The sequence below is a fragment of the Phacochoerus africanus genome, chromosome 7 (assembly GCF_016906955.1).
Source record: "Phacochoerus africanus isolate WHEZ1 chromosome 7, ROS_Pafr_v1, whole genome shotgun sequence".
Lineage (NCBI taxonomy): Eukaryota > Metazoa > Chordata > Mammalia > Artiodactyla > Suidae > Phacochoerus > Phacochoerus africanus.
Genome location: NC_062550.1, coordinates 87,733,327 through 87,747,966, shown reverse-complemented (window position 1 = coordinate 87,747,966; position 14,640 = coordinate 87,733,327). Strand labels below are relative to the sequence as shown.

The window sequence follows — 14,640 nt, the reverse complement described above, 5'->3', positions numbered from 1 at the left end:
GGCAACGCTGGATCCTTAACCCACTGAGCAAGGGCAGGGACCGACCCTGCAACCTCATGGTTTCTAGTCAGATTCGTTAACCACTGCGCCACGACAGGAACTCCCTATTTACCTTTTCTAAAATTCAGATGGTTTATCTTTTAAATCAGGAAACACTCTATAGGTTATATATGGATTACATGTAATAATACATATGAACCAAATGGCCCATTTCTTGATTCATACTACTTAAAAAAAATAACAACTACTAATAATATTATAGATAGTACTATATTATTGTTAATACTATTGGAAGTTTCTGAGCCTCAGTCTCCTCATTTGTACAATGAAAATAATACCTATTTCTAAAGGTTGCCATGGTCCTTAAGTGAAATATTAAATGTGTAGTAATTTATATAGTCCCTGGCTTGACTGAGGTTTTTCTTTTTTTTTTGCTTTTTCAGGCCTTAATGTGGCATATGGAGGTTCTCAGGCTAGGTCTAATTAGAGTTACAGTTACCGGCCTATGCTACAGCCATAGCAGCGTGGGATCCAAGCTGTGTCTGCGACCTACACCACAGTTCATGGCAACGCCAGATCCTTTTTTTTTTTTTGGCTATTTCTTTGGGCCGCTTCCACGGCATATGGAGGTTCCCAGGCTAAGGGCCTAATCGGAGCTGTAGCCACCGGCCTACGCCAGAGCCACAGCAACGCGGGATCCGAGCCCTGTCTGCAACCTACACCACAGCTCACGGCAACGCCGGATGCTTAACCCACTGAGCAAGGCCAGGGACCGAATCCGCAACCTCATGGTTCCTAGTCGGATTCATTAACCACTGCGCCACGACAGGAACTCCCGGATCCTTAATTCACTGAGCAAGGCCAGGGATCGAACCCGCAACCTCATGGTTCCTAGTTGGATTCGTTTCTCCTGTGCCACGATGGGAATTCATTGACTGAGGTAACTTTGTTATTTAAAAAGGTGCTGTCTTCCTTAGGTTTAAAAAACTGGGAACTGGAGTTCCTGTTGGGGCACAACGGAAATGAATCCAACTAGTAACCATAAGGTTGTGGGTTCAATCCCTGGCCTTGCTCAGTGAATTAAGGATCTGGCGTTGCCTTAACCTGTGACGTACCATAGATTGCAGATGCGGCTTGCATCCTGGGTTGCATTCTGGTGTAGGCCAGCAGTTCTAACTCCTCTTCAACTCCTAGCCTGGGAACCTCCATATGCCAAGGGTGTGGCCCTAAAAAAAATAAAACAAAACAAAACAAAAAAAAACCCTGAGAACTGGAGAGGAAAAACACATCAGCATCCTAGGGAGGAGTTGCTATGATCCTAAGGACAAATACTGGTTACTTAGAAATATTCCTGGAGTTGGAAGAATATTTCTATAATAACTATGTGGGAATACCCTTTGGAGTAACCAACCCCATCAACCCAAATCTATGGACATTAAAAAGTGTTACAACTGGGTGTTCCCATTGTATCTCAGCAATAAAGAACCTAACTAGTACCCATGAGGATGCAGGTTCGATCCTTGGTTCCATGAGGTGCAGGTTTGCTCCCTGACCTTGCTCAGTGGGTTAAGGATCCGGCATTGCCGTGAGCTGTGGTGTAGGTTGCAGACGCGGCTTGGATCCCACGTTGCTGTGGCTCTGGCGTAGGCCAGTGGCTACAGCTCTGATTAAACCCCTAGATTGGGAAACTCCATATGCCGTGGGAGCGGCCCAAGAAATAGCAAAAAGACAAAATAAACAAATAAATAAATAAATAAATAAAACCAAAATCAAATAGATCAGTGTTCCCCTAAATTGTATGACGACAAAAAATTGTTTTTTTTTGTTTTGTTTTGTTTTTGTTTTTTGTCTTTTTGCCATTTCTTGGGCCGATCCCGTGGCATAGGGAGGTTCCCAGGCTAGGGGTCTAATCGGAGCTATAGCTACCAGCCTACGCCAGAGCCACAGCAACTCAGGATCCGAGCCTCGTCTGCAACCTACACCACAGCTCACGGCAACGCCGGATCGTTAACCCACTGAGCAAGGCCAGGGATCGAACCTGTAAACTCATGGTTCCTAGTCGGATTCGTCAACCACTGCGCCATGACGGGAACTCCCGCGACAAAGAATTGTAAAAATACACATTCATATACTTTTTTTTTTGGCCACCCCGAGGCATATGAAGTTCCTGGGCTAGGGATCAGATCTGAGCTGCAGTTTCAACCTAATTTTCAACTGAGGCAATGCCAACTCCAACTCACTGTGCCAGACTGGGTATCAAACCTATGCCCCAGCACTCCCAAGATACCACCAATCCTGTTGTGCCACAGCAGGCACTCCTACATGCCTATTCTTGATAACCATTCTAGACCTAATGAATCATAACTTCAAAAAAGGACCCAAAAAACTTTGTAGATTTCATAAGCACCCTAAATGACTGCTACAATCAGGCCAGTCTAGAAAACATGGAAATAAGATTAACCATACTGCAACATAAGGATTAACATCATATAATCACAAGGGCAAAATTACAAAGCTTTTGGAGTTCCCGTCGTGACACAGCAGAAATGAATCTGACTAGGAAACATGAGGTTGTGGGTTTGATCCCTGGCCTCGCTCAGTGGGTTAAGGATCTGGCGTTGCCGTGAGCTGTGGTACAGGTTGCAGACTCGGCTCGGATCTGGCGTAGGCTGGATAGGCTGTGGCATAGGCTGGCGGCTACAGCTTGGATTAGACCCCTAGCCTGGGAAGTTCCATATGCCACAGGGTGAGGCCCTAAAAAGACAAAAAGACAAAAAAAAAATTACAAAGCTTTTGATACTATAAAAACATCAATCAGGAAGAACACTATCAATTACACTAAGCACACCATGACAAAATATCAAACTTTTGCCACACTTAATTAAAATAGATTGTTGATAGAAACTTCCCTATCTTCCTTTGCCTTTTCAGTAGTCTCATAAACATCCCTTTTTCTCCAATTTTTCTGACTCTGGTCAATTTTAAGACCAACTGCTCCAACCTATTCTAATCTGAAATCATAATCTAAACTTTAAAATCTCAAATTGTTGGATGATACATAGCCTACAAAGAGGTTAATGAAAGCTTTTTCTCATCACTACTACCTATAGCCCAAATATAAACTGTATATCTGATAAATCTGGTCTTCGCTAAACTCTGAGCAATCCAAAAATTTTTATGGAAGTACAAAAGACCCAGAATTGCCAAAGCAATCCTGAGGAACAAAAACGAAGCAGGAGGCCTAACTCTCCCAGACTTCAGGCAATATTACAAAGCCACAGTAATCCAGACAGTGTGGTACTGGTACCAAAACAGACATATAGACCAATGGAACAGAACAGAGAACCCAGAAATAAACTCAGACACCTACAGTCAATTAATCTTCGACAAAGGAGGCAAGAATATAAAAGGAGAAAAAAGACAGTCTTTATTTACAGCAAGGGGTGCTTGAAAACTGGACAGCTGCATGTAAATCAACAAAACTGGAAGACACCCTCACAACACACACAAAAATAAACTCAAAATGGCTTAAGGACTTAAATGTAAGACAAGACACTGTCAAACTCCTAGAAGAGAACATAGGCGAAACACTCTCTGACATCAACCTTACAAATGTTTTCTCAGGTCAGTCGCAAAGCAACAGAACTAAAAGCAAAAATAAACCAATGGGACCTAATCAAACTGACAAGCTTTCGTGCAGCAAAGGAAACCATTAAAAAAAAAAAAAAAAAAGACAACTTACAGAATGGGAGAAAATAGTTTCAAATGATGCAACTGACAAGGGCTTAATTTCTAAAATATACAAACAACTTATACAACTCAACAGCAACCCAATTATAAAATGGGCATAAGACCTGAATAGACATTTCTCCAAAGAAGATATACAGATGACCAAGAAGCACATGAAAAAATGTTCAACATCCCTGATTATTAGAGAAATGCAAATCAAAATTACCATGAGGTACCACCTCACACCAGTCAGAATGGCCATCATTAATAAGTTCACAAATAAGAAATGCTGGAGGGGGTGCTATTAGTGGGAAATGTAAGCTGGTACAACCACTATGGGAAACAGTATGGAGGTACCTTAGCAAATTATACATAGAACTACCATATGACCCCGCAATCCCACTCTTGGGCATGTATCTGGACAAAGCTTTCCTTGAAAAAAACACATGCACCCACATTTTCATTGCAGCTCTATTCACAATAACCAAGACATGGAAACAAACTAAATGTCCATCAACAGCTGAATGGATTAAGAAGATGTGGTGTATATACACAACAGAGTACTACTCAGCCATAAAAAAGAACAAAATAATGCCATTTGCAGCAAGATGGATGGAACTAAAACTCTCATACTGAGTGAGGTAAGTCAGAAAGAGAAAGACAAATACCATATGATTTCATTTATACCTGGAATCTAATATATGGCACAAATGAAACTTTCCATAGACAAGAAACTCATGGACTTGGAGAATAGACTTGTGGTTGCCAAGGGGGATGGGGAGGGAGTGGAATGGACTGGGAACTTAGGGTTAATAGATGCAAACTATTGCCTTTGGAATGAATAAGCAATGGGATCCTGCTGTATAGCACTGGGAACTCTGTATGGTCACTTGTTTTGGAGCATGATAATGTAAGAAAAAAGAATGCATACATGTTTGTGTGACTGGGTCACTTTGCTGTGCAGTAGAAAACTGACAGAACACTGTAAATCAGCTATAATGGAAAAAATAAAAATCATTATAAAAAAATTAAGTGTGAGCATTCCACATTTATTTTATTTTGGTCTTTTTAGGGTCACACCCACAGCATATGGAAGTTAGCAGGCTAGGGGTCCAATTGGAACTATAGCTGCCAACCTACACCACAGCTCACGGCAACGCCATATCCTTAACTCACTGAGCAGAGCCAAGGATCAAACCTGCATCCTCATAGACACTTAGGTTCATTATCACTGAGTCACAATGGGAACTCCTAATTAATTTTAGAGTAATCCCAAATGTCCATAATTTTTAAAGGATGGATTTACCTCTTAAGGGTCATAATAGTTTCAAAGATGCAAAGAATAAATGCTATGTGGAGAAAGTACTCAGAAACTAAGTAAGAGACTATCTGATCTAGAGAATGCCTAAGCTCTTCTGCTTCCATTTTCTGCTACTGCCCAGCCTTTGATTGATCATTATTATTTAATATCGAGGAAAGCAAGATTGATAAATGAGGCTAAAAATCAATTCTGCTACTTTTGGAGTTCTCTTTGTGGCTCAGCAGTTAATGAACCCGACTAGGATCCATGAGGATGTGGGTTTGATCCCTGGCCTCACTCAGTGGGTTAAGGATCCAGCATTACCATGAGCTGTGGGGTAGGTTGCAGATGTGGCTTGGATCCCACATTACCATGGCTGTGGTGTAGGTTGGCAGCTATAGCTCCAATTTGACCCCTAGCCTGGGAACTTCCATATGCCATGGGTGTGGCCATAAAAAAAACAAACAAAAAATCTGCTACTTTTACAATGTGTTTACTAAAACTGTAAAATGTTTGATGGAAGAAGTGACTGAAATAGAGACTGAGGCCAGGGAATTTTATTTTATGTCCCATTACTGCAGAATACAGCTGACTATAGGAAAAAAATTCCCTTTGCCAGTCATACAGATTCATGGAAATAGCTTACCTTTGACCTGAAGCAGTTGCAATTGGTGATGGGCCATTAGGGTTTCGTGGTTCTTCACATGTACTCATTTCCATTATTACTTTATCCAAGGACTAATAAAATACATTAAGAATGTAAACATTAGAAAAAATAGTAAGAATAAAAATTTTTTAAAAAGACTGTAAGAATTACATATTTTATTTTATGTATAATATGAAGTTGTTTTTGTTTTTTTCTTTTTTTGGGGGGTCTTTTGTCTTTTTATTTTATTTATTTATTTGCTTTTTAGGGCCGCACCTATGGCATATGGAGGTTCCCTGGCTAGGGGTCTGATTAGAGCTACAGCTGCCGGTCTACACCACAGCCACAGCAACACCAGATCCTTAACTCACTGAGCGAGGCCATGGATCAAACCCACAACCTAGGTTCGTAGTTGGATTCCTTTCCACTGCACCACGACGAGAACTCCCATGAAGAGGATTACTTTTTTTTTTTGTCTTTTTGTCTTTTCTGAAAGGGCCACTTCCCTCGGCATATGGAGATTCCCAGGCTAGGGGTCGAATCAGAGCTGTAGATGCTGGCCTACGCCAGAGCCACAGCAACGTGGGATCCGAGCCACGTCTGCAACCTGCACCACAGCTCATGGCAACACCAGATCCTTAACCCACTGAGCAAGGCCAGGGATCAAAACCGCAACCTCATGGTTCCTAGTCGGATTCGTTAACCATGATGGGAACTTCTATGAAGATGATTTCTAACAGTATTTTCTCTTTCATTTCTTTAGAAGCAGAGAAAACAGTAAGTAGGCAGAGTCATTTTAAACGTCCCTCTAGGGAGTTCCCGTCACGGCTCAACAGTTAGTGAACCCGACTAGCATCCATGAGGACACAGGTTTGATCCCTGGCCTTGCTCATTGGGTTAAGAACTCAGATCCTTCGTTGCTGTGGCTCTGGCATAAGCTGGTGGCTACAGTTCTGAATGGACCCCTAGCCTGGGAACCTCCATATGCCAAGGGTGCAGAAAAAATAAAGAAATGTCCCTCTAGGAGTTCCCGTCGTGGCACAGTGGTTAACGAATCTGACTAGGAACCATGAGGTTGCAGGTTCGGTCCCTGGCCTTGCTCAGTGGGTTAAAGATCCGGAGTTGCCGTGAGCTGTGGTATAGGTTGCAGATGCGGCTCAGATCCCATGTTGCTGTGGCTCTGGCGTAGGCCAGTGTCTACAGCTCTGATTAAACCCCTAGATTGGGAAACTCCATATGCTGTGGGAGCGGCCCAAGAAATGGCAAAAAGACAAAAAATAAATAAATAAATAAATAAACAAATGTCCCTCTAAATGTCTAAAAAGAGAAATAGTAAAAAAAAAAAAAAAGAAAAAGAAAAAAGTCAAGGGACTCAATACCTGATGGAAAAGCTTATTAGAAGAGTAAGGACCCAAAAAACCCTATAAGGAGCCATATACTGCTGAGATCATCAGGTTTTACAAAAATATAATCTACAATCCCAGAATTATTACATTATTAATTGCTAATTTAGCTAATTTAACAACAAATAAGAATAAAAGACCTCTAAAAGCTTATCTCAATCTAAAACCTGATAAGATGTGATTATGAAAAACATGAAATACACAAGAAATGTGAAAAACACTCTAATAGTGAAAAACTTTCTCAGACTAAATTTTTTCTTGAAGAGCAAACTGTTCTTAAGTAGTCATCACTCACACAACTCCATTCTTCATTTTCTATTTAATATTGCACTTACAATCTGAAATTGTCTTATTTTATTTTTTTCCTTATTCATTGTCAGTTTCCTTATAAAAATATAAGTTCCCTCAGGGCAGAAGGGAAGTGCTCAATAAATATTTGTGGAATGAATGAATCAGTAAATGACTAAATGATCTATTTTCCTTCCATTTTCATTAAAAGTAAAGTAGATTAAAGAGCATACTATTCATTAGATCAGTAAAAGCAGAAACACAACAGTCTGGATCAAACTTTATTAAAAGAAGAATCCCAGAGTATGTCAATAAAGAGTTAAAAGATGCAATAAAATATACCAATTTGAAACATAATATTCTAGACCTGAAAAACTTTAAAGACCCTTCCATTTTCAAGTTAAAACTTCTCATTTAAACACTGAGAAAACTGGGAGTTCCCGTGGTGGCTCAGTGGTTAACGAATCCGACTAGGAACCATGAGGTTTTGGGTTAGATCCCTGGCCTCACTCAGTGGGTTAAGGATCCGTTGCCGTGAGCTGTGGTGTAGGTCGCAGACAGGCTAGGATCTGGCGTTGCTGTGGCTCTGGCGTAGGCCGGCAGCTATAGCTCCGATTGGATCCCTAGCCTGGGAATCTCCATATGCCTCGGGTGCGGCCCTAAAAAGACAAAAAAAAAAAAAGACTGAGAAAACCAAGTACCATCAAAATACAATGAACACTAACTGGTGGAAAAGCCAGAAGACTGTTTCTTTGAAATAAAAGATTAACAGAGTGGTTAGATTACATGCATATATAAATGTTTGTTTCTGAGGTAATTCAGAACTTACCAAACAGATAGGATGTGTTTTCAGTTTTGTCCATGGTATCTACCAAAGAAAAAATTTTTTTCTTTAAAATGAATCATGAAAAATTATTGTAAACCATGAGAGTTTCTGTGTGACACAGTGAGTTAATAACCTGGCTTGTCTCTGTGGAGGTGCTGGTTCAAATCTTCGACCCAGCACAGTGGGCTGAAGACCAGGTCGCAGCTTTGGCTTGGATTCAATCCCTGGCCCAGGAACTTACATATGGTTTTGAAACCCTGCCACCACAGAGACAACGACAGATCATTAACCCACTGCACCACAGTGGGAATTTCCACAGATGCTTTTTTAACACAGTGACAGACGTACCAAATTGGGTCAGATGACTTTTCTTAAATCACAAAATAATAAACTGAGCAATTCACTCATATTCTTGAAATCAGATGCACCTACTTCATATAAAAAGACTGCTAGCATTATTTTCTTGATCACCTTTTTAAATAAAATTTTCAGATCCTCTTAATATCTTTTTTCTTCAGTTCTGAGAACACACTTTAATTTTATAGTTTAAGAATTCCCAGCAAAGCAGGGAGTTCCCATCGTGACTTAGTGGAAACAAATCCAAAGATGCAGTATCCATGAGCTTGCAGGTTTGATCCCTGGCCTCACTCAGTGGGTTAAGGATCTGGCATTGGCATGAGCTGTGGTGTAGGTTGCAGACTCGACTTGGATCTGGCATTGCTGTGGCTGTGGTGTAGGCTGGCAGCTGCAGCTCCAATTCGACCCCTGGCCTGGTAAATTCCATATGGCACCAGTGCAGCCCTAAAAGGCAAAAAAAAAAAAAATTTCCAGCAAAGCATAATCCGTGTTTTGTCCATTTAACAATTTTTTAAACTCTAGAATTTCAACCAATCTCTGTAGATATTCAAGACAAATACAAAAGTGAGACCATTGTTAAAATATGTAATATCAAATAAATAATATTCAAACATATCCTGCACTAAAAATGTCATTTCTTTCTTTTTTTTTTGGAATTAGGGCTTAAGGAGAAAAGAACAAAAATCAAAGGTGACCATCAAAGGACACAGCAACCTTTCCATAATCTTTTCTTTGGAGCCCAATTTTACTTTTATGAAACAAATCAGCATGTGGTACTTCTACTGAGAAGACTGTCAAACTTAGGCCCAATCTTTAAGAGAAAGAAGTGATATGACATAAATTTAGAGTCAAAGATAATAAGAAAGCATAAATTGTTTGTTTATTTGTTTATTTATTTACTTTAGCTGCATCTGAGGCGTCTGGGCCAGGGATCAAACTTAAACCACAGCAGTGACCTGAGCCATAGTAGTGACAAAACCAGATACTTAACCCACTGAGTCACCAGGGAGCTCCTGAGAAAATGTAAGTTTTACTAGGCAGAAATAATAATTTAAAAAACTTTACCAAGGGGAGGGATGGGCTGGGGTTTGTGACGGAAATGTAAAACTAGGTTGTGATGATGGTTGTACAACTATAAATACAATAAAATTCATTGAGTTAAAAAACAAACAAAAAAATAAAATAAAAAACTTTAAAATCCTCAAATTAAGAAAAAAATGAGGAAAAGAGACAAATTTTCAAATAAAAGTATAATGTCCAGAATAAGATAACTTATCAGTCTTCATGTCTTCATCTGAAAGAGTGTTTACTTACTACAAAATTAAATCATCCCATAGGACAACAGAGTTTATGAAAAAATATCTTTAAACATGTACCAATTTAAACCAATTATTTTATTAATAAACTGAGTGATTTTATTTAAAATTAATTTTAAATATAAGGATTAATAATTTATATTAGTATATGAATTAAATTCATAAGGTACACATTCACACAACTACAAAGTTATTTGTCTTTTTAAATTATGCTAATAAAATGCTTCTTTTCATAATTATCTAAAAGAAGCTATTTTAAAAGATAAGGATGAAATAAATAAAATAGAACATGCCCCCCATAGATAATCAAAGTCTTACCCTAATAGATGCTTTATTACAAAAAACTTTGTTGATAGCAAGCCATGTTGGCAAATCCAACATATTCTGGAGCACCTCTTCATCCAACTCCAAATTCTTTAGTTCACCTTCTCCTTTAAGAGTACTTAGATTTATCTTGTCAGGAGATAAATTTTTGGTAAATCTGCAAGAGAATACATAATGACATTTATTTTAGTGTTAATTACTCTGCCCCTGAGTCATGCTTGCAAATATACAGAACATTAAAAATGTAATTCACTAAAAAAAAATTAAAACACTATGATAGGCTCTAATTTAACCCTATTTTCCTTTCCTTTTTTTTTGTCTTTTTAGGGCCACACCCATGGCATATGGAGGTTCCCAGGCTAGAGGTCAAATTGGAGCTATGGCTGCTGTCCTATGCTATAGCCATGCCAGATCCAAGCTGCATCTTCGACATACACCACAGCTCATAGCAACACCAGATCCTTAGCCCACTGAGCAAGGCCAGGGATCAAACCTGCATCCTCATGGATACTAGTCAGATTCGTTTCCACTGAGTTACCAAGGGACTGCCTTAACCCATGTTTTTCAATGTGGTTTTGTTACTGTTTTAATCTCCCGCGTCCAAAGCTCTCTTACACAAAGTCTACAGTATTTCTGGTATACATTTAACTATCATATTACTACATACAACCAAACTCTAGTTCTATCTTTTAAATTTATGAATACTCGGTGAGTTCCACTATATTTCAGGTAGCATGCAAGACTTTCAGCCATCCTCTACCACATTTTGTACACTTTGCTACAGACTATGTCACACAAGTGAATATTCCTATTTTACGAACCAACCTACAAGTAAAGTAAGGGAACTACCCTTTAGATGTAGTAGCAGCAGCTGCCAACACTGCCATTGATCATGCCAAGAATGATGCTTAAAGCACATCAGTACTCCTTTTGAATCATCCAATGATTCCCAGCTTTAGAAACTGACCCAAAGCATTCCAGGAATAAATTACAACACATACAGAGTTTGAAAAGGTCTCTAAGGAAGGAGATTATGCAACTCTATTTATCAGCCAATTTTCATGTTCTCTACATGAAAAACACTAATTATTCACAACCCTGAATTAGCTGCACTAATACCATTTATACTTTCTATAGGAAAATTGAAGTATAAAGTGCTTAATGAAAGTGCAAGAAGTCACATAGGAGACTGGGTCCTGAATTCTAATTAAACAACTCTAATTCTCTAAAATAACTTAAAAAGTTCTTAAAAGAGTGAAATATTAATAGTTAAAACAACAGTGAACACTTTCCAAGGGTTTACTGCATACCAGGCTCTTTTCTTTGAGTTGCATGCATTACAAACTCTCCTGATAACTCATTAGAGTCAATACTATCTTTATACCCCCTTTTAAAAAAGTATATATAATGAGAAACTAACTTATTTGCCCAAAGTCACAACTAATAATGATAATAGTAGTAATAACATTAAATCACACATGCACTTTAAAGTACTTTCATATACATTAATTTTTTAAAAAATTTTTATTACTCAATGAATTTACTACATTTGTAGTTGTACAATGATCATCACAACCCAATTTTATAGGATTTCCATCCCACAACCCCAGAGCATCCCTCCACCCCCCAAACTGTCTCCTTTGGAGACCATAAATTTTTCAAAGTCTGTGAGTCAGTATCTGTTCTGCAAAGAAGTTCATTCTGTCCTTTTTTCAGATTCCACATGTCAGTGAAAGCATTTGATGTTGGTGTCTGATTGTCTGACTGACTTCACTTAGCATGATAATTTCTAGGTCCATCCATGTTGCTAAAAATGCCAGTATTTCGTTCCTTTTAATGGCTGAGTAATATTCCATTGTGTATATGTACCACATCTTCTTGATCCACTCCTCTGTCGATGGACATTTAGGTTGTTTCCATGTCTTGGCTGTTGCAAAGAGTGCTGCAATGAACACTGGAGTACATGTGTCTTTGTAAGTCATGGTTTTCTCTGGATAGATGCCCAGGAGTGGGATTGCTAGATCAAATGGTAGTTCTATTTTTAGATTTCTGAGGCATCTCCATACTGTTTTCCACAGTGGTTGCACCAATTTACAATCCCACCAACAGTGTAATAGGGTTCCTTTTTCTTCACACCCTCTGCAGCACTTATTGTTTGTAGACTTTTTGATGACGGCCATTCTGGCTGGTGTAAGGTGGTACCTCAGAGTGGTTTGGATTTGCATTTCTCTAATAATGAGTGATGTTGAACAACTCTTCATGTGTTTTTTGGTCTTTTGTATGTCTTCTTTGGAGACTTGTCTGTTTAGATCTTCTGCCCATTTTTTGATGGGGTTGTTTGTTTTTTTGGTATGGAGCTGCAGAAAGTGTTTATAAATGTTGGAGATTAGTCCCTTTTCAATCAATTCATTTGCAAATATTTTCTCCCATTCTGTGGGTTATCTTTTCGTTTTGTTTAGGGTTTCCTTTGCTGTGGAGAAACTTTTAAGTTTAATTAGGTCCCATTTGTTTATTTTTGTTTTCGCTATCATTACTCTAAGAGGTGGATCTGAGAAGATGTTGCTGTCGTTTATGTCAGAGAGTGTCTGGCCTATGTTTTCCTCTAAGAGTTTTATAGTGTCTGGTCTTATATCTAGGTCTTTATTTTTGTGTATGGTGTTAGAGAGTGTTCTAATTTCATTCTTTTACATGTGGCTGTCCAGTTTTCCCAGCACCACTTATTGAACAGGCTATCTTTTTTTCTCCATTGTATATTCCTGTCTCCTTTTAAAACCCTAAAAAAAACCTGCTAACTTTACCTAGCCTTAATTTTCAAAAGTGAAACTACTGAGTAAGTAAACTGCTGGTTAACAAGAGTTATTAGCTAGTTTTCACCTTTTTTGATATTAAATATTAACGTAACAAAATGTACTGGGTTATTTATACACCCTACACATCAGTAAGAATCAGTATACACAAGCCTCACTCATATAGTGCAGTATGTCGATTATATCTCAATAAAACTGGAATACACACACACACACACACACACACACACACACAAGCCTCTCCACTGCCTCTAAACCAGCATTTCTTGAGCCAGTTTTTATCTGGTTTCATATCTCCTCACAAAATGTAAACACACTGACTTCCTCAATACAAAGTTCACATTTAACCCATATTCGACCAACAATGCTGGGTTGTTTGACACCACCAATCACGTGTGATTTAATTATATGAAGTTTCCCGGAGTTCCCGTCGTGGCTCAGTGGTTAATAAATCTGACTAGGAACCATGAGGTTGCAAGTTCGATCCCTGGCCTTGCTCAGTGGGTTAAGGATCTAGCGTCGCCATGAGCTGTGGTGCAGGTCGCAGATGCGGCTCCAACCCCGTGTCGCTGTGGCTGTGGCTGTGGCTGTGGCATGGCGTAGGCCAGTGGCTACAGATCCAATTCGACCCCTAGCCTGGGAACCTCCATATACTGCATGTGCAGCCTTAGAAAAGCCAAAAGCCAAAAAAAGAAAAAAAGGAAATAAAAATAACTATATTGAGTTTCCCTATAGGTCACCATTTCTAATCACATAGGAATGACCTGCTACTGCTTCAAGGCAGAATATGAGCTAGAAGGGAGTACTCAATAAGTACTTACTGAGGATTCACTATTCAGACACATGTACTAGCAAGCAATATATTCAAAGTTCCTGCCTTTGTGCAGCTGGTGAGTTGCTGAGACAAAAATCAAATAACATGACTAAGAACATGGAAGGCATTCTTAGTCCAGAGCTCTTTTGAAACAAAGTTCAAATCAAAGTTCAGAGTTCCCCCCATGGCTTAATAAGCTAAGGACCCAGGGTTTTCTCTGCTGTGGCTCTGGTTACAGCTGTGGTGTGGGTTCAATCCCTGGCCCAGGAAATTCACATGCCACAGGTACAGCAAAAAGAAAAAGAAAAAAAACAAACAGGGTATTTTGAGCTAATATCTAAAGGATGAGCAGTAGAAGTTAATTAAGCAAAGAAAAGAAGAGGGCAAAAAAGAAAGAATATTCCAAGTGGAGGGAATAAAACATATAAAGGTTCTGAGATAGGAGGGAGCTTGATATAAAATGAAACTAAAAAAGGATCAGTATCTGGAATACAGCAAGAGAGCCAAGGAAGTAGAAGATAACTCGGGAAGGACAAAAAAAAGGACTGATTAGACAAGATCTTGACCATTTCACTCATTCATTCATTTATTCAATACATTTTAACTGATATCTGTAATTTTTTTTTTTTTTTTTGGCTGTACTCACAGCATGCTTAAATTCCCAGGCCAGGGGTGGACCTGCACCACAGCAATATAACCAGAGCCACAGCAGTGAAACGCCAGATTCTTAACTCTCTGAGCCACCAAGGAACTCCACGATATCTAGGCACTGGGAATTTGACAATGAACAAAATAAAAAACCTCTTTCTTCATGGAGCTTAATGGGGGGG

General features: G+C 39.0%; 1 protein-coding gene across 5 annotated transcripts in view; it reads right to left on the bottom strand.

The window, feature by feature from the left end:
* BLTP3B (bridge-like lipid transfer protein family member 3B) overlaps nucleotides 1–14,640 on the bottom strand; it is a 105,611-nt gene that overhangs the window by 62,529 nt on the left and 28,442 nt on the right. For all 5 annotated transcript variants that reach the window (XR_007135932.1, XM_047788205.1, XM_047788206.1 and 2 more), the window contains 3 exons: nucleotides 10,184–10,346; nucleotides 8,196–8,234; nucleotides 5,676–5,767 (listed from right to left, as the gene is read on the bottom strand). Coding sequence is in view for 4 of the 5 variants with exons in the window: in XM_047788205.1 (XP_047644161.1) it covers nucleotides 5,676–5,767; nucleotides 8,196–8,234; nucleotides 10,184–10,346 (294 nt within the window). In the remaining variant the exon portion in view is untranslated. The remainder of the gene's footprint in view (nucleotides 1–5,675; nucleotides 5,768–8,195; nucleotides 8,235–10,183; nucleotides 10,347–14,640) is intronic.